The sequence below is a fragment of the Lepisosteus platostomus genome, chromosome 14 (genome assembly GCF_059453375.1).
Source record: "Lepisosteus platostomus isolate fLepPlt1 chromosome 14, fLepPlt1.hap1, whole genome shotgun sequence".
Lineage (NCBI taxonomy): Eukaryota > Metazoa > Chordata > Actinopteri > Semionotiformes > Lepisosteidae > Lepisosteus > Lepisosteus platostomus.
In genome coordinates, this window is record NC_142624.1 from 3192338 (window position 1) to 3212380 (window position 20043).

At 46.6% G+C, this 20043-nt stretch overlaps 1 protein-coding gene across 1 annotated transcript in view; it reads left to right on the forward strand.

The window, feature by feature from the left end:
• LOC148648715 (voltage-dependent calcium channel gamma-2 subunit) overlaps positions 1-17331 on the forward strand; it is a 65009-nt gene extending 47678 nt beyond the window's left edge. The window contains exons 3-4 of the mRNA XM_088606541.1: positions 9891-10031; positions 15183-17331. Of these exons, the coding sequence (XP_088462667.1) occupies positions 9891-10031; positions 15183-15715 (674 nt within the window). The 3' untranslated portion in view covers positions 15716-17331. The remainder of the gene's footprint in view (positions 1-9890; positions 10032-15182) is intronic.
• Positions 17332-20043: the final 2712 nt, after the last annotated feature.

Consider the following 20043-nt stretch of genomic DNA (forward strand, 5'->3'; position numbering starts at 1 on the left):
AGACTTTCAAAACTTTTTCGCTTGACCCACTCTTGGTGCAGGTGGGTGTTGCACTTGGGGGCGTTTTCTAATGCCAACGGTAAAATTGATCCATTCTCCAAAAGCATTTCAGCACTTAGCAGGGCTGACTGATCACACAGCTTTTTGGCATTCGGATATGTGAGACACTGGAAAGCGTTGAGCACAGGAGACAAAGGGCGCTGTTTGAAGCAGCCATCCCCCTGATGTGGTTCTTCTCGATCGCCCAGTCAAAGCGATGAAAAACAGGGCGGTATTCTGACACCTCGACCTTTTGTCAGCGATGGAGACCAGGGAGATCTGTTAGGCATGGAAATGTTCCACAGAGTTTATGACCCTCTGGTCATATATGTAAGTGTTCCATACTTGTATGACCTCACCCTGCGGTCTGTGTGGGTCCCAATGTCCCAGTATAGTAGTGGGGACTCTATAGTGGAAAAAGGGTGCTGTCCTTCAGATGAGATGTAAAACCGAGGTTCTGACTTTTTTTGGTCAAAGAGTTAACGCTAGTGTTCTGGACGAATTTCCTCCTGGCCTTTACCAATCATGGCCTCCTAATAATCCCTATCTCTGAACTGGCTTCATCACTGCTCTCCTCCCCTGGGTGTTGTTTTATCTGATTCTACCGAATAAACATATACTGGGGCAAAGGTGTATAACACACGAGTGTCATTTATTTTTTTGCATCTGTGAATTTACATCATGCCTGGATGGATCAGTAGATCTGAGTAGAATTCTTGCAATGAGCAACAATGTTTTGTAACAGCGTTTACCCGGCCTGTTCCTAAAGGTTTGATTTTTTTGTTCTAGCTGAGATCTTAGTTTCTTAATTGAACTTTTAATTGGCCTAAACTTCTGCTAAACAGTCGAGCAGATTCCTAGCTATCTTTGCTGAAGGTGACACGCAACCTGAAAACTGCAGCAGCAGAAAATGATTAAAAATGTCCAATTAAGGAAATCAATAGCTCACTCGGGGGTGAATTAGCGAGTTTGTGTTTTAACACTTTTATCTGTATTAAAGAACACACCAGATTTTTTCCTCACTTGCAGTCGGCAGTAAGTACTTCTGTGTTCGCTATCTCCTAGCCTGGAGTCACCCATGATCTTGGCTCAAGGCTACAGATTTTGTTCCAGCCCTGGCAAGAAAGAGGTCAGTACATGTGCTGATTTAGACAGGCGATGTGCAACCATCAGCCAGTCTCCATGCTCTGAATCCATGCTGCTCAAAGTGCGAGCTACTGTAGCTGGTGCCACCCAGCGCAGGTGGCATCTGATCAGCTCTGTGCCAGAGCCAGGTGCCAGGGTGGGCTTTCCTGGACATAGCGGAAACACAGACTGCCAATGCCTGGATTCAAGAGCTCAATGAAAAACCATGCAGTGGGGTCGGGCCATAAGGGACCGACATCCGACCAAGAAGAGGAGATCCTCCGGGTAAAAATGGGGATGGGACGAAGGTCTCATAGATGAAAAGATTTGCGTCCTGGTATCTCGGAGCTGATAGCCAGATCATTCTGGGGGTACCAGCGCTTCTCTTGGAGAATCGAAGGAGAGAGCAGGGTAAGAGAGTGCAGGACACTAGACCGCAGAAACTCAGAGCATCAGAATTGAGAGTAAGAGTTGTATAGTGCAGAGCTGTGCAGCACAGACGGACTCAAGGCAGGGCAATGTAGCGTAGGGTGGTTTAACACAGTGCAGAAGGGGCTGTCGACCCTGATTCCGGAAGACCCCTGCGTCTTCTGATTTTCTTTCCAACTGAGCTCTCGGTCACTCAGGCGAATTGATCCTTGGTTCCTCGGGGTCAGAATCGGGAACGGGGTAATTAATCTTGCTTGAACTGGCTTTTTACGTGGGAGCAAAGGTGCATTGGTGCAGCTGGGGAGCTGCAGAGCAATTCAGCTAACAGGCTCCCATCCTTCCTCTGCTTAACGACTTCTATCCCAAGGGCTCCTAATTAACAATGTCCAGGCGCAGGTGGGAGTGACAAGTCCCTCAGAAAGATAGAAACTCTTCTATGGAACCGAATCATGTGGAGATCAGAATCGTTAGAAACAAGAGGAGACCACTCAGTCCCTCTAGTCTGGTGACACACCTCCAAGAGGTATGTCAGTATGAAATGACAACACTGTGACAATGCCTAGAAGTGGGGTTTCAGTGCAGATGAGGACATCAGAACCATTACAAACGAGAGGAGGCCTGTTCCTAGCTCTAGTTTGGTAGATGGGAGTGAATTGGTTCCAGAATCCCATCCAGCAGTTTCCTGAATGAAGCCTGGGAATCGGCTTCAGCAACAAGGCCAGCTCCCGGACTCCCGCGGGGATCAGCGCTTTGCCATGGAATGCTGACATTCCACACACCTGAAGGAGGAAAAGGCGGAGGTGGATTGTGGGTGGCTACTAATTGTGAACCGCATCCATCTTCTGTAGAGTCGCTATCATCAGCGAGGGTTAAATTAGCTGGATCGATCCCGAGCACCGCTGGAGCAGGGAGCAGAAGACACAGAGTCCAGCGCAGAGCGTGGAGAGGAGTGGTGTCTTCTGGGAAAGGAGAGGGAGGGTTACCCCGTGTCTGTGTGTGTGTGTGTATGTGGGGTCCTTCAGCGTCGTGGTCGCCTCTGGAGACTGGATTGTCGCTGGGCGGTGATGTTTGAGGGGGGGTGGGGGGTTGCTATCTGCGTACACAGTGTTCACAGCAGCCCGGCGCCAGTCTACACTGCGGTTGTGCCGATCAATACGGTTCGATTTTCCCTTTTTTCCTGCCTGTCTCTCTGTCAGCGCTGCCACTGAGCACCAGAGCACAGGCTGTCCAGCAAAAAAGCGGGGAGATGCCCCAGCAGGGCTTATTCAGAAACTTCGTCTGGCTAAGTAGTGGGAAACCATCGCACTGTGTCTGCAGAAACAGGGGCCACCGCTGCTCGTGTATCGTGGGACCAAGTGTGTGATTCATGATTCAGGGTGGGACGCTGCAATATACAGGAATGTCCATCCGAGAGGAGCCCACAATAGCCCTTTGAGCAGTGGTGATGATGCTGATGGCAATGCATGTCACAGCCTCTTTTTGCATTCGTTAGGAAGAAGGGTCGCGGCCAAGCAGAATTCAACTTTAAATTTGCACAGCTCGCTCTATTAATCTGAGCCTGTTGGAAATTGCAGACTTCTGCCATTGTGGTGAAAAATCAGATGGCTGCAAAGCGCTGCCGTATGTAAGAAGCCCTTGGAGATGTTCTCCTGTTGTTTCTTACACTCCTCCGGGGAGGAACATTGACAAAGGAGAGGGCAGGCTGACCAGTGCTGAGAACAACGCTCGGGTTCGCAGCGCGGGAGGCGAACGGAAATCTCGTCTCGCAAGGAAGAAGCCCCGGATGAGTTTCCAGCCATGTCAGGTGACACCTGTTGTCCCGCTGTGCGCAGGGCCGGAGTCTGGTGTGCGTAGGCCCCAGGCACGTTCACTCCATGCAAATGTGCAAAAAGAGGGGTAAACGGCAACCGAATTATGTCGATTGACACGCTGCCCTTTCAGCGATTCCAATGCTAAACCGCGTGATTGATGGGGCGAGCCGAGCGGCCATCACTTCGATACCGCTGGTTTCTGGAACAGCCGCCAGAGAGCGGATGATCATTGATTCGGAGCACCTAGCTCCAAGTGTGTTGTTTCAGCTCATTTCTCATTTGTCACTGGTGTTTCCCTCCTTCCTAGGCCCTAAAAATTTCGTAGGCCTTAGGCACAATGGGAAATCCGGCACCGCTGTACGTTAAAGAGGATTACAGGTGGAAGAGGGGTTACTGGTGAGAGGAGGTGCGTCAGTTTGGCCCATCGTGCTCCTACACTTGCTCAGTAGCTCGTTGACCCCAGAGCCTCCTTCTCAAGAGGGCAAGAGTTTCGCGCCAAACAACCACAAGTCCTTGTATATAGAAAGTCCTCCTGGTTTCCGTCTGACATTACCTTTGTACCTCTGTGCTCCTAACCTAATTCCCTCTTTGAGCTTTAAGCATTGTCCAGAAGTTGGTCGAGAAAACCTCCACAAAAGTGGGATTTTAGTTTTCAGAAACCAAATGTTGTAATCACTGCTGATGTGGAATACACGCTGGGTGAGAAACCTGTGTTGTTGGGGGGGTGTGGGTAGGTGTGGGGTGTAATAATCCCAAATTGTGACACCCATCTTGAGCAAGAGGGTAACGGAAAAGCCCCAGCGAACAGATTGCTTGCCCTCTTGTAAGGAAAGGAAATAGAGTGTATCTGGAAGTTCCTGTGCTGGAGATATTTAGTTGAGCTGTAAATCCTTTCGGATGACCCTGGGCAGCCGAGTCTGTTGCGGGATGGGACCGTTGCTGGAAGTTAACTTGCCGGTCTTCTCCCGGAGACAATGCGGATCCTTGTAAGCGGACATATTAATGGGGGTAGGGGAGACAAAGCTCTTGTCCATTCAGCTCATAACTCAGAGCAATTAATAGTGCTCCCTGAAGTGGGCTAATTAAATCGTAAGTCACCGAGGCTTACAGAGAACACTGCAGCAAAAAAAACCGCTGAAACCTTTGCTGGATGTGCTGAGCAGTTAAAGGGGTAGGGCCCCTCTGGATTTCTCCCATTGTCCGTTGCTGCTCTCCCATATCAAGCCCCAGCCTGTGACTCCTCTCCCATCCTTTCCTCACACAGGCTCCTAGGGTGCTGAGATTAACAGCAGTCCTTAACACGCAGTATTGAAGGAAAAGCAGGATGACAAGCACCACAATATGTTTCACCATTGCTTCATCCAGTAGAGCGTCACAGCAGGTGCAAGGCAGGGTACACCCTGGACAGGACGCCAGTCCGTCACAGGGCAGACAGACACAATCACACCAGGGCTAGTCTTCCGAGAAGCCAGTGGACCCACCAGTGGAAGGAAACTAGAGCACCTGGAGGAAACCCTCACAAACCCAGGGAGAACATGCAAGCTCCACACAGACAGCACCACGGGTCCAGACTGGAACCCAGGGTCGCAGCACTGTGAGGCAGCGATGCTGGCGCCTGCGCCAATGTGCCTCTCTTCTTGCATTTTTAAACATTGTAATAACTCGTTTAGAAATGCCAATCACTTTTTCCCACTTAAATGCTCTAAACCATTTAGAACAGTCAGGTGTTCTTCAGCGCAGTACAGCATTACTGTACCAGCCCAGTACCAGTACTAGCGCACCAGCCCAGAAGAGTTAAAGACTAAGGGGATAAAAAGCACGAGCTGCGGAACAGGAGCCGAAGGGCTGGGAAGCCCACTTAGACCACAGCCCGAAAGCTCGAAAGGCTGTGTGGAAAAATCCTAAGCCGTAGTTTATTTACCGCTACTGTGAGATCTTTAGGGGCCTGGAGCGGACAAGGCCTCATGTTAACCCCCATGAAAGATGGCGTTTCCTGCAGATCTTGGTTCTGAATTTTCTCTGACACCGCGTCGCTGTCCGCAGACGGCCTCGTTTTTCCCAATAGCACCTCCCCCCCACCTCCCCCACCCAACACACACACACACCCCGCCCCCACCGCCCTCCCCGAGCTTCTGAAATCCGAGCAGGACAGATCTCGGGGCGCTCCAGTGGTGACCCACATGGCGATGGATTGGGGTTGGCATTGAGCCGGTTCCAGAGGCAGGGAAACTGTGCGGAGTCGAGTGTCAGGTTAGTGGAGCTGAAGAGCCTGTCAGAGTGGCTGATTCAAGCTGATTCAATGCGGGGAGAAACAGCTGTGGCAGGTTTGAGCTTTTGAAAAAACACTCATATATAATGGATTGGTCCTTTCAGCAGTAAAATGCATCATATATATGCATATATATATATCTATCTCAAACTTAATTGCAGGAGTTTTGAAACACTCCCACTCAGGGATATTTCTGTACCCAATCTCAGCCTCCAGTGAATGATGTAGATGGAAAGAGGATGGTTCTGTTTTTAATCAGTTTCAAAATAGAATCAACGCAGTTTAATCTCGCAAAATAAAGACGACACTGAGGTCAAGATTCACAGGCTGCTGGAGGTCTGTACCGTCTTAGAGGACACTCCTAGAAAGACATTAGTCTGTTGGATTTTTACAGCGTCGAGAAACGGCGGCGAAGCTACTGAACAACCGCATTCCTGTGGTCTTCGGTCTCGTATAGGAATTTTCAGTCAGTGATTAATGATCGTGTTAATCATAGCTGATCTTGCTTAGAATTAGAATCTATTACGTAATCGGGCGCTTAGTTAGAATGAAAGCCGGAACAACCTTCTGTGAGTCAACTAGAAGTGGAGTGTGAATGTGAGCAAGATTTGTACCTGCTCCAAGAAAGGGGGTTAATTACTTTAATTTGGAAACAAGTTTGTCTTTGAGGTTCATCCTACAAAGGTTTGTTTTATGCACGATGGGGGGGTTCTAGGTTTGATTCTGGTCTGAGGTGGACTGTCTGTGTGGAGTTTGCATGTTCTCCCCCCCAGAGTTTGATTGAGTATTCTGTGTCTGTTCCAGTTTGCCCTGTTGTTTAATCCTTCCCTCTGTGGTTCCATGATAAACTGGCCTTCCGTCCGCAGACACAGTCGGGCTGTGATTGTCCAGTGTGTCACATCACAGTGTGTCACACAGTGGCTGTTCTCTGTCTGTCAAGACAAGGCTCCTTCATCCCAGCTTTTCAGAGCTGCCAGAGGTCATCAGATTGCTTTGTTTATAACCTCCCCCAGACTTTGACTTAAATCTCTTGACATCTTACTTGCACTCAGGTACGATCATTTCCTCCCCACACGGCAACACTGGAGATCAATGACAGTGAAAAGGGGTTGATGCAAATCTCACTGAAGTCACTGCACGCTCCTGGGCCTCTCTGTCAGTATCAACCAAATCTGGGAGCTCACAGCCACAGAGCCCCTGGTGAACTTTGACCCCTCCCAGTCCTGAGTTGCTCAGTCAATGTGCGCAACCTCTAGGGAACTGGTGGTCCAAGCTGGCTGATGATGATGATGAGGCCTGCAAGGTCACTCCAGGGCCTGTCACTTTTCCCCAGCAGCCGTAAGTATAAGGAGAAATAAAGGACAGGGAGAATTCTGCAGAAAATGGCTATCGAATTCCAAGCAAGAGCGATGCACGGTGAATGTTCGTTAATGTCGGAGTCAGAAGGGGTACAGCGAGCTGGGTTAGCAGAGGGAGAGAGAGGGCAACACAGTTGTCCTCAGCGTAGGGCATCCGAGAATGAAGACGCCTTTAATTTTTAATTGGGCCGCTGGCTGTAACACTACACCTAACCCACTTTCACAAACCACAGAGGGAGACAGATCCACCACAGGAGGGGGGGAGAGGGCGGGGGATAAGGGGTGGAGCGATGGGAGGATGAGTTTTGCAGCCAGACCTAGACCAGGCTCAGACTGTGAAACAAACACATGATGGCCTGACAAAACCGGCAAGGCAAGAGCTGCAGAAGTGAGCCTTGCTGCAAATTGAAAATGCTCTTTCTCCACCAAGGCCGAAAAAATGCCGGCCCCCCTTCGGTCCAGCCCTGGTGCATGCTGGTATAGTTTTCAAACCCACTCTCGCAGCAAGCGACCCCAAACCTGTACTTTTTCACAAGCTGAAAATGTTCCAGAGGGTCACATGAAGCAGACTGATAACTCAGTTCTGGGAACGATGAAGTCATTCAGAGATCACGTCGACAGACACTGGCATCAGAGAGCACCAAGGAGAAGGGAAGACCCGATCTAGTGATTTTGTCAGCAAACTGGCAGTTAGTCAGAGTCGGTGTGTCCCTATGCCAGTCAGTTATAGGCAGTGTGCCCCTGTGTCAGTTAGTCATAGTCATTGTGTCCCTGTGCCAGTCAGTTATAGGCACTGTGCCCCTGTGTCAGTTAGTCATAGTCATTGTGTCCCTGTGCCAGTCAGTTATAGGCACTGTGCCCCTGTGTCAGTTAGTCATAGTCGGTGTGTCCCTGTGCCAGTCAGTTATAGGCAGTGTGCCCCTGTGTCAGTTAGTCATAGTCGGTGTGTCCCTATGCCAGTCAGTTATAGGCAGTGTGCCCCTGTGTCAGTTAGTCATAGTCGGTGTGTCCCTATGCCAGTCAGTTATAGTCAGTGTGCCCCTGTGTCAGTTAGTCATAGTCAGTGTGTCACCTTGCTAGTCAGTCATAGTGAGTGTGCCACTGTACCACTGTGCCAGTCATAGTCTGCAGACTTGACGAGGAACCTTGCTAAAATGTATTTCCTGAAAATGGCAGACCAGAACAACAGATGTTTAGCTTTTCCTGGAGATTCCCCTGACTTATTTATAGGCTAATCCTCACGCCTTTCGTACAAAGGAAAAACAAACCAACATGCATTGTCAAACACAGATGTGTCTTCCACTATTGAACAAACGTGTGGATTTCACAGCACTAATGCTTCTCAGATTACTTAGAGGGCCATAACTCCAGACAAGATGCTAAGGAAGTGCTGCAGATGTAGTTAGACAAAAAATCTTTTCAAGCAGAGATTATCAGTCACCTCCGATATTTTTTTTTTGTAATTTAAAGCTTGTCTTTCTCTTATTATCATTGACCGACACTAAATACATGGCAGTCAAGAGTGGGAACATGGGAACAAGAAGGAAACCTCATCTTGCAATGAACAGGATTTCCAACAGGTTCAAGTGATGAATTTTAATGGTAAAACAAGCTTTCAGACATGTTAGCAAATTACAAAGACCTGTAAGAGTGGCCACAGCTATATCAAGGAGCCATTAGTCTGTGTGTCTGTCAGGGGGCTTAACCCTGCAGGATGGATGAGATTTTCACACTCCATCACCTCTAACAGACCAAGAGACAATGATAATTGTGACCAAATAGATAAATCTTCGCTTTTGTAAAGTAATTTGTGGTAAAATTACCACTTTTGAGGAAAAAAACCACATTGCTGCACTCCAGAATTTTAGGTTTTGGGTACCCCTGCTAATGACTGGTTATTAGGCTTTTCCAATCATATAAAAGCATCAGAGCATCAGTGACAGGTTTGCTAATGGGCACAGATGGTATGTCCTCTCTTTAAAGACACATTAAACTAGATGTCATGGCTTGTGACATCCATCCATAAATTCACTGAAAGGTACATGGACACACTTAATGCTGATGCACTTCCAGAGGTGATCAGGAGATATAAAAGACCATAAATCTCGGGCTTGGAAAAGTGCAGACATAAGCAAGTTTTCTCAGAACGTTTTTTTCTGACCTGGAGCTTTCTTCCTGCCATTCAGGGGTCCTTCTTGAAATCCAATTTCAATTGAGGTCACAATTAAATGTTGAACTGATTAATTAGTTAGAGACCTACAAAGTATAGTGCTTTTCATACCAAAGTGGTTTACACATAGTGTACCCCTTAAGTGTAGCCCCCATCTGGGAGACACACAACAGCCGCCCTGACCTGGACGACACAAAGTGTTCGTTCTGTACCAGCAGCCCCACCGGGCTAAACTACATAATATTTTTGATTCTGTGTATTTAGAGTTTCAACGGAGAACATGTCAAAATAAGAGAAATCACAGTGACGACAGAAACGCACAGGAAGCTGCGTATTGAGATTTTCCTCGCAATATAAAATAAGACAAGAAATTCTATTAAAGTGTGAATATGCCCGACTAACATATGAATGAATGCCAGAATGAAATATTTTTTATTGCAGGTTCCTCCTAACATATCTTGCAATCTTTTTTACCTGGTGTGTCTGGAATACGTTGAGATACCGCAATATTATTCTGGAATGCATCTCTTCACATCCGTATTGGTGTTCTTATATTTCTTTTCTGCCTTAAAGGGAATTATTGAAACGTAATGACATTTAAAGTTGTTGTTTTTTTTCCGGTGATATGTCTTGCATCTCCCGGGTGAAAGCTCGCCGGTCTCACTGTCCGCCTCTGTCCCCCGGTGTAGGTGCAGTACGTGCCTCCAGCATCTTCCCCATTCTGAGCGTCATCCTGCTGTTCATGGGGGGGCTGTGCATCGCAGCCAGCGAGTTCTACAAGACGCGGCACAACATCATCCTCAGCGCCGGCATCTTCTTCGTATCGGCAGGTAGGCAGCTGGGGGGATCGGTCTCTTGCCGTGAAGACTGCCGAGGGACTGAACCCTTTCAGTCCTGGACAGAGATGACAAATCCACAGGGAGTGTGAGACACAAATAAGGCTGGACAAGTGGAAAGGGCATGGAAGTGCGTCTGAAACGGAGGACAGGAGGCTGTCTTTACTTAGAGGATTGTAGGAGACTGGCAAAAGGTACCAGGCCATGCTGTTGGAGCTGATATTCTGGTTTGTTTCAAAATCAGCCCCATGAAGCACTTAGATTCTTGAATGGCTTCCTCTCATGTGTAGCGGAAAGTTGGAAACGTTCTACATTTCTGAGCTTATGAAAATAAGTGGCGCAGGGGTTAGCATTGCTGCCTTGCGGCACTGGGGTCCTGGGTTCAATTCCTGGGCTGTTATCTGTGTGGAGTTTGCATGTTCTCCTTGTGTTTGTGTGGGTTTCCTCCGGGTGCTCCCGTTTCCTCCCACAGTCCAAAGACATACTAGTGGGTTCGTTATCTGCTGGGAAAATTGGCCCTGGTGTGCGAGTGGGGGTGTGTCTATGTCTGTGTGTGTCCTGTGATGGACTGGCGTCCCAGCCAGGGTGTACCCTGCCTTGTGCCTGATGTTTGCCAGAATAGGCTCTGGCTCTGAACATACTGTAAGGTCATAAGGAAGACAAGGCCATACATCCCATCAAGGTCAAGAGGCTGCGAGCAGCTTATGGGTCCAAGTATCTCAGTCAGTCACTTTCCTGTTCTCCCTTCTTCCTCCTAGTTTCTACTTGTGTTCTAAGGTCCTTGTTTCATTGTAGGTCCTCTGATATGACTTTATCAGTGTCTTCCAGGATTTTATATATTGGCTTATCTATTAATGTCATTTTATTGGGTTCCAGTGACAGTGTATCCACTCATATATGAATTTCTAGAGCACACATTGAATGTGTATGTGTCTGTAATATAATTTAATATACATTAAATATAAATTAATATACATTACTGCTATATACATAGCATTGAACAACATATTACACTGTATTTTCAATTTTTTGTCGGGAAAATTTTCAGATATATTGATATAGATTTCTCATACATACAGTATATATGTCAATGTCTGGGTATATGCTGAAATATTAATGTATAAATCTATTTCAGTCAATGTTACTGGATATTTCTGTGTAATAGCAATAGGTCACATTGATTCATTGGTTCAATTAGTCAGGGTAATTATGATTATTTATATAGTAGTACGTCCAAAAGGCTCGCTATCTGGCTATTTAAGGCAAAGCCAAGAAAACACACTCACGGTTTTTGCTGGCAGTTACTTATCTCACTTGGACTTGAGTGCGCTGTGTCATGCTGTGGTGGTTGGACACATGGGTAGATGTATGTGGTGAAATGCAGGGGGATTTCCAGCTGTTCAGTCACGCCGTGGAAACCTGAGCCGAGCTCTGCCTCAATTTAAAGAGCCACCCATCGGCCCCTCCGGTGAACCCCTCTTGAACTCACCCCACAGCCCCGGCTCCTCAAGTCCCGAGCGGAAGAGCTGGCGGAGGATGACGCCGGGATCTCATGGGTGGGACGTTGGATGAAGGTTGCAAAGGAAGGAGACGTCCAAAGGTCCAGACCAGTCCCGCCAGCAGAGACAGCTTCTGCATGAGCCAAGAGGTCTTGCACTTGCGCATTCAGTGGAAACACCATCTTCCAGCATGTGCACTGCAGCCCCAGGGCCAATCAGATAATGAAGAGGAGAACGGGACTGGTCACAGACTGGCACAGTGATGGCAGCTACAAGACGCAACAAGAAGATCTAGCACATGAGCCCTGTGAGGCAAGTGAGCAGCCCTTTTAAGGATCCCTTCTGCTCACCCCACATGGGCATTGTCACCTTTTCCTGACAAAATGACCTTGTCTAGTGGGATCACCTTTGCCTAAGTCTAAAACAACAAGGTTACAAAAATCGGATTCAAGGCCTGGAACATCATACACCTGATGGACACATCTAGCAGGGATTGCCCAGAGCTTCAGACTGAAAGTATAGCCTATGAACTGGGGCAGTATAATATGGATGCTGGTGTCCCAAGCAAGACTTGTCATGAAGTAGTTATGATCCCTCCCCTACTCTAAATAGGCAAGTTGTAGACACGGGAGACACCTCAAAGCACAAGAGAGGTTTTAGCAATGCTGCCTCCAGAATATCATGTGAATACAGCCAAAGGACAAATGACCCAACGCGAACATCCTCTCATGAGCAAACACAGTGAGCACTGAGGGGATGATCAACCATCGTCAACTTTGCTGATCGGGCCGTGTCGTCCGGATGTCCAACTCCGGAATCCCAAATCGGGTCTCTATTTCCGAGCTCAAACATGGCCTACACTCAAGATGGGGGGCACAGGGAGTAATTCAAAGACATCCTCAAGGCCACCACGACGAACTGCAGCATCGAAGCAGACTAGTGGGGGACAATTGCACCCAAGGAACGATTTGAGTTCTTTGAAACCATCTAAGGGCAGAGTTATGGTTCCGCCATCTCGCCACCAGGGGGCACTCCACGCTCTAGTCGCTATTCCTGCCTGGCGGCGGAGGCCGAGACCAAGCAGTAGCCAATCCCTGGTCTTGTGTCCTTAGGTGACCACGCCTTCCCCCCTCAGGCCTGTTCAAACCCTGCTCTCTGACCATGCTGTGGTCAGTATTGTTTTCCTCTGCACTGATCTCCACATTCTGACTTTCTTGAAGTGTTGCCTTTGATGGCATTTTCCTCCTTGCCCTGACTCATTCTCTTGTTTGCTGCTCCTTGTTTTTTGTCCTTGTGTTTTGTTCACTTCACTTCACTGCTCCTGCTCCTGGCGATTTGCTTTTCCTGGATTACATACCTGGTTTTGGACTTTGGCCTGTTTTTAGACTTTCCCTTTGAACTGCGCTTGTGTTCTCTTCCCAGCTCTGGACTTTGGCTTGTTTTCCTGGCTTTCTGTGTTTTGTTGTTCTTATTTTAAAGTTTTTATATATACTTTTTTATATAGTTTTATATATACTTACAGAGTTTTTTGACGGGGCACTGGGCCCATTCCTTGCAATTCTGAGCTATCAGACAGCCCTTCCAGGCAGCCGGAGATACAAAACTATACAAAAAAACAGGTACAAGAAAAAGTCAGCTTCCGATCCAAAAATCATGGAAGACAACAATCATTCTCAACTGTTTGCAAAGAAAAAACCTGATTCTCTCTCATATAGTCACATTGTGCCCTTAAACACTTGTGCCACCTTATAGTGCTCTCAAGTCGTGTGTTTTCGTACGCAGACAAAGTTCCCTATTGCACTTTTTTCCCCACTACGAGACTAAGGGAATTCAATTAACAAGGCATGAAGTCGCGAGGAAGAAAGAGAGTTTCAGCCAAAGATCGTATGCTCATGTGAAGGTAGTTAATAACGCTTCCTTTGGGACCAGTTGAAGCCTACATGTGTTTATGGAAATGTATTGTTACACATTGTTGGCTCTGCGTTATCTATTCCTAATCCGCCCATCTGTCCCACATCTTGTCTCATTTCTGATGGATTTTGAAACTTTTGGAGGCGGGTCCAGTGAGTTTCACTGAGCCTGTGGTGGAAACAAGGTGATCGAGTTCTGAATCCCTACTAGTGATCTAGAGTGTTGCGTAGCTCTGAGGAGTACAGTAGCTGATTGAATTGGCCAAGAAAACAGGATCTTCTTGTAGACTTGCAGTTCAGATATTTGTGGCTTGGTCTTTCTTTTTCCTGTTGCTAGGGGTAAGGAGGACCCACTGGGATTAAACTCTAAAAATACACTGTCCCTGACATACTTTCCTAGCAATCTATCATGTGAACTTCACACAGTTACAGATTTTTTTGACAGAACAAAAGAACAAAAAGAGCTAGAATTCTGCATGTGCTTCGGTTTCTGTAAGTTTGCCCCCGTTACTCATTCGGAGATAAAATAAAGTGGGATGGCAAAGAGGTACAAGTCTGAAAATATAGCAAAACAAACCACTGCATCTGTAGTTTTAATTTATGCTGATGCAATTAAACAAATGTGGCTGACAATCCTGAGGGGAAAAAAATGTCATATAGAAAAATATTGTCATTCCGTGCTATAAGAGCTTAATTCATTCCTTCAAAACCACTTGCAAAGTAAAAATTTGCATGAAAAACAAATGCTTATTATTTCTTGTTATAATCTCCAATTGGTCCTTGATTTTAGAATATTCCCTCCAATACCCAAACTTAATCTTAATATGGCACAGAATGGTACCCAAGTATGAAAATGATCATATTCCTGGTTAATTAGTCGAGTAATATGTCATTAGCCAATGTATAAACAATAGGCAGGAAAACAATAACATTCTGCTCATTCACAGTACAGTGCAGCAGTTACATCGTTACAGTTGTTAGAAAATGGAAATGTTCCCTTTGATCTACACAGCTAAATTTCATTCAGGCCAGGAAGGCAGACTGATGTATTCCAACTGAATTGCTACTATTACTTTCTGGGTTCTATACATATGGTGACATTTACATAGAAGATAAACAATACAGGACTTTTGCAAATCTGGTTGGATGTCTTGTAGGTGATTTATAATATAGAGTGCTTGCATGGAATATAAAATACTAAGAGGAGAGAAAAACAACTGATAAAACTCAGGAGGTTTCAAGCAGGCTCGATGCTGCTCTGTCCTCTCCTTTGATCTCCACGTCGTTCCAGTTTCTGTCAGTCGGGCCTCCAGTGCTCCTCTCCGGCTGTTTCTCTGTCTCCCACATTTTCTCTACCCCCCGTGGGCTTCCCCTGAGGGCTGGCCTGGCGGAGCAGGCTACCGCTGTCCATGTTGTGTGCCCTTTTATAAACATCTAGTCTGTGTTTCAAACCGATCTCGGTTTGTGCTCTCCCGTAGATCTTCATCACTTATCACGTTTGGCCAAGGTACGTCAAGGAAGGCGTCTCAGGTGATTATTTATGAGGGTTTGAAAGACAGGATCTGAATATTGTTCTTCAAAGGGTAGTTTGCAGGCGGCTTCAAGTGATGCGTGCTAACTTCCGAGGAACATTTCTGACCGCAGTTTCTCTCTCTCTCTCCCCAAACCCCCCTCTCTCCACGTTTTCCTCCTGCTCCTCCCCCTCCTCTTCCTCCTCCCCCCCCTCGGCCCCGCAGGACTGAGCAACATCATCGGGATCATCGTGTACATATCAGCCAACGCGGGGGACCCCTCCAAGAGCGACTCCAAGAAAAACAGCTACTCCTACGGCTGGTCCTTCTACTTCGGGGCCCTGTCCTTCATCATCGCCGAGATGGTGGGGGTGCTGGCTGTGCACATGTTCATCGACCGGCACAAGGAGCTGCGGGCGGGGGTCCGCTCCACCGACTACCTGCAGAGCTCGGCCATCACTCGCATCCCCAGCTACCGATATCGCTATGGCAGGCGCAGTCGCTCCAGCTCCCGGTCCACGGAGCCCTCGCACTCCCGGGACACCTCCCCCGTGGGGCTCAAGGGCTTCAACACCCTCCCCACCACCGAAATCTCCATGTACACGCTGACGCGGGACATGAAGCCCGCGACCACCCCGACGGCCACATACAACTCGGAGAGGGACCATAACTTTCTGCAGGTGCACAACTGCATCCAGAAGGACCTGAAGGACTCCTCACACACCAACACAGCCAACCGACGCACCACCCCCGTATGAGGGAGCGAGGGAGGAACGGGGAGAGGAGAGCCCGGAGGGTGGAGAGGGAGGGGGGACGGGACACTGCGAGGGAGAAAGGGGGAAAAGGGAAGGAGAGGGGGGGAGACGAGGAGCCCAGATGTGACGACAAAAAAAAAGAAAAAGCTGACAGAAGAAAAAAATATATATTACCAATTCCATGTTGAGGAAAAAAAAAAGTATAAAAGATCTAAAAAAATGCATGATTTCCCATCTACCATTACTTAAAGAATTTTATAAAGAGACGGACTGGTTCCAGGTTTGGGCCTAGTGGTTGAGATTTTGGAATTGTGATAGGGCTGGGCTGGGAAAAAAAAGGGGGGAGGGTGCTTTCAGTTCTGTGTTTGTAAAGTTGGGTGGGGGTACGGGTTTTTTGAAGAGGGGGACGGAAGCTTAATGTTTATTTTTTTTTATTATGCGGTTTGTTTGTTTTTTGGCTTCGTCTTTTCGCTGCTCTCTCCTCAACTCAGACGGGGCTACAGCTTCTCCACCCCACCCCCCCTCTCGCCCCCACCCCTGACTTACGTGTTTTATTTCTTTCTTTTTTTTTTGGTCTTCTGCATTAAACTGTGAAATGAAACGCCGTGGGGATTAAAACTCTGCAAAATCTTCAATGTGAAACGTACGAGCTACATGTACCTGATGGACGGAGACTCGCCTAGGCCGCAGTGAAAAATCAAAAGGACTCGCTTGCTCGTTGGGACTGAAGTCGAAAGGAAAAAAACAAAACATAAACTAAAAGTGACAGCCCACCTTGGCGCAGCCGTGGTGGGTGGAAATAAAATGCCACTGACAGCAAATATTAGACAAATTCTATTCTTTTAAAAGAAACTTCTCTTTTTGTACCCTTTGTCTTCGCTCTTTTTACTCGTCGTTGGTAGGAGTGCGGCCTCGACCTCAGTTAGGTTTCCGTTACCGACGAACGGGCCACGACTACGGGAAGGAGGGTAAGACACACAGCGGGGGTACACCTTTCAGGGGGAAAAAAGGACTCGTTTTCTAACGGCGCCAACAACAACAACAACAACAATAGAACAAAAAAAAAAGCCACGAAAAAGAAGACGACGATAAAAAATACCTGCAAAAAAGAGAAATCGAAACAACGATACAAACTACAAGTTCGAGATATTAAAAAAAAAACAGCCGAAGCTAAGTGACTCGCAAAACAAAGAAATTTACGTGCATGCTAAAAGATAAAAAATAAAAATACAGCAAATCTGCTCTTGGGGGAAAAAAAAAACTTGAGTTTTAAAAAAATAATATAAGGAAACGCGAAGACACCATGTCAAAATGTTAACTGTTTTGTGTGTATTTTTTTTCTTTTACGCTTTGGGTAAATCGAACACAATACGAACAACAAAACCGCTTTTTTTAAAGAAAAAAAGATTAATTTATTTTACTTGTTTATTTATAATGTATGTGTTTATTTTTCAATTTCACACAGCCTTAGTCATTTTTCTTTTCTGATTCGCGTTGTGTTGTTTAAAGGGGGAAATAAAAAATTAAAAAGGTGCCAAAACTGAATTATCCTAAACTTGGATGCATCAAGTCCCGATGATGAATAAAATTGGAACCCTAGAGGAAACTTAAACGCAAAACATTTCCTGGTGTGGTTTTTGGGATATGCTCTTTGCTTTTTTTCTCTTATATTGCTGTCAGAGCTCGCAAATGTAGAAGCAAAACTGTCTAAAATTTTCTAGGACCTTTAAGAGAATCTCATCTTGTGCAAGTTCATTTCTAGCTGTAATCAATGTATTTTGCCTCCCTGTAAGTAACAATGACTGGTTATCACCTCCTCATCTAGGTAAGAGAGCCACATTTCATATAAAGGCATAGGTAGAAAAAACAAGTTGAAAGACAAATGAGAGTATGACTTGGATTGTTTTGAGATCAAGTTGCTGATGTCCATCTTTGTGCCAAGTGCTGGTGCGATTCTTAATGATTCTTAATTCTTAAAACTTAATGTTTTCTGTTCGCGTATGTCTAAGATCAATGAGTTAATGTGTTTTCAGCATGCAAAGGATTGCCTCTACCTCCTAAGCCCATAACATGTGATAGCAGAATTGTGGGTGTGTAGAAACAGGTGCTCACTTTGACCGGTACTTGGATTGCAGTGGCCCATGACGCATCTGTAAGTATCACCTCGTTTTAAGATATGGCTTCTTTGAATGCTTACAGGTCCAAGGTTTTGCATCTGAGACTTCCGCCTCTTAATGTAGTAGGTTTATACATAGTACTTTTTTATCTCCTATGGTCCTGGTAGGGGTCAGGCAGACACACAATTGTCACCCCCAGCTGACCCTGAGCTTGCAGGCAATGTCTCAGATCTGAGGAGAACAGAGAGTTACACCAGTCCCGGGCTCTTTGACTCCAACCCTGTTCAGTTGCCAGTAACCATAAAAACTGTGTGGCCTACCCAAGACAATCCTGCAGTAGACAAGTTAAGGGTACTAGAAGAAGATCAGCAGTTTGTGTGCTTCAAGTTTTCCATAAAGTATTCTTGGTTTACAAGAAGACAGACATGACCACAGAAAGTGGTAGCTCCAGGCTGGAGGCTAATAGAACATGCCTCATCCAAGGTAATGACGCTAGATTATTATTATTATTACAGATACTCAGGTAAAGTAGGCACCATAATCAGTGTGGAAGCAAAGGTAATGTAGACAGAACTGCATTTGAGATTTACAGTAATCAGCTTTCGTAAGATCTTGGGTCCCACAGACACCATCCTAGTTCTCAGTTTGAGAACCCTGGCTGTGATCTCCAGGCTGTAGGGGCTCATCCTGGACTGGGACCCTGGCTGTGATCTCCAGGCTGTAGGTGCTCATCCTGGACTGGGCCCCTGGCTGTGATCTCCGGGCTATAGGGAGCTTGTCCTGGATCTGAACTGGGATTTGATCTCCAGAATCTATGATCCTCATTTATCTCACAGTGCTTAACCGTTTACACCATGAACCTCCGTGCCACAGAAACATCTGTACATGACCTGAAATTCAGCTAAGAACGCCCCACAAGTGCAAAGACTAATGAAGGCTTTGATCTACAGATCCAAACAAATCAGAAGGGCTAATAAGCCTACAGTGGTTAAGGGTCCAAGGCCCCCTTTCTGGAAGTTCACTGAACTGATTACGTACTTAAGTTGAAACGCACTTAGCATTTCTATTTTCCTGGCCTTTAGTCAAGTTAATTCCTCAGGGTAATGTGAGTGTAAGGTCCTCTGGCTTTCAAACCAGCCCGAGCTCTCTGCTAATTAGCAATGCCAGAACTCTAGGACATTTCGAGACAGGAGACGCTTTGAAAGTTCATGCAGAAGAGAGTAATAAGAGCAGAAATTGAAAGTTAAAGGTTAGCTGTATTGCAAGGGTGGCTGTTTAACCACGGAGCACCACGTGCTTTTTTTACTTTGTATTATGTTTTTATTTTTCATTTTGCTAAACAGTACATTATCCCCTCTGCCGCAAGCTCTATTTAGCAAAACGGGAATTAATGCTGGATGTTAATGTCAGTTTTAAAAACCTGCCCTGTATCCGTTCTGAAATTATGAGGCCAGGTGGTACTCCTACAGTTAAGTAATTTAATTATTTTCTCCTCTGGGACTCCTTTTACAGTTGGCAACTTAGGAGATGTCCTTGAGTCAAGATTGCCTATAAAATGTCTCATTAGACAGCTCGTTAGACCAACGAAGTGACCCAGAGCTGTGGATGGGAAACGGACCAAAGACACAAAAGCCGTTGTGAGTCTTGACAGTCTGGCTCCGCAGCCCTCTGAAAGGAACAGGGAGAGGCTGATTCAGTTCAGCACGGGCAGAGCCACTGTGCTCATATCCACCACTGAGCCACTGAGCTAAACCTCCGTCCCAGCATCGTCGTGGGACAGTGGTCTCTGGGTTCTGCCGCCAGTATGAGGAAGTCACTAGCACATGGATGCTATTTAGTCTTGTACTTTTGGGAAAATCAGGCCAATGCATATAGGTAATTTCCCATATCCAGGCCACATGGGTTCATCGGCCCAGAGCCTCATCCTGGTTTCCTAGGCATTGACAAGAGGGCGTATGAATCTCTTCTGGATGGGAAGACAGTCTATTATAGGGATTAACCCCAGAACTGATAATTGCTCGAAGGGGCAACAACAGTATCTGCAGCAGGGATTTGAACCCATAGCACCAGGCCAACAGATATAACCGTGATTTCCATCCATTCATCTTCTAACTGCTTTATCCTTTACAGGGTCACGGGGAAACCGGAGCCTATCCCAGCAAGCACTGGGTGCAAGGCAGGGTACAGCCTGTGCGGGATGCCAATTTGTTCACA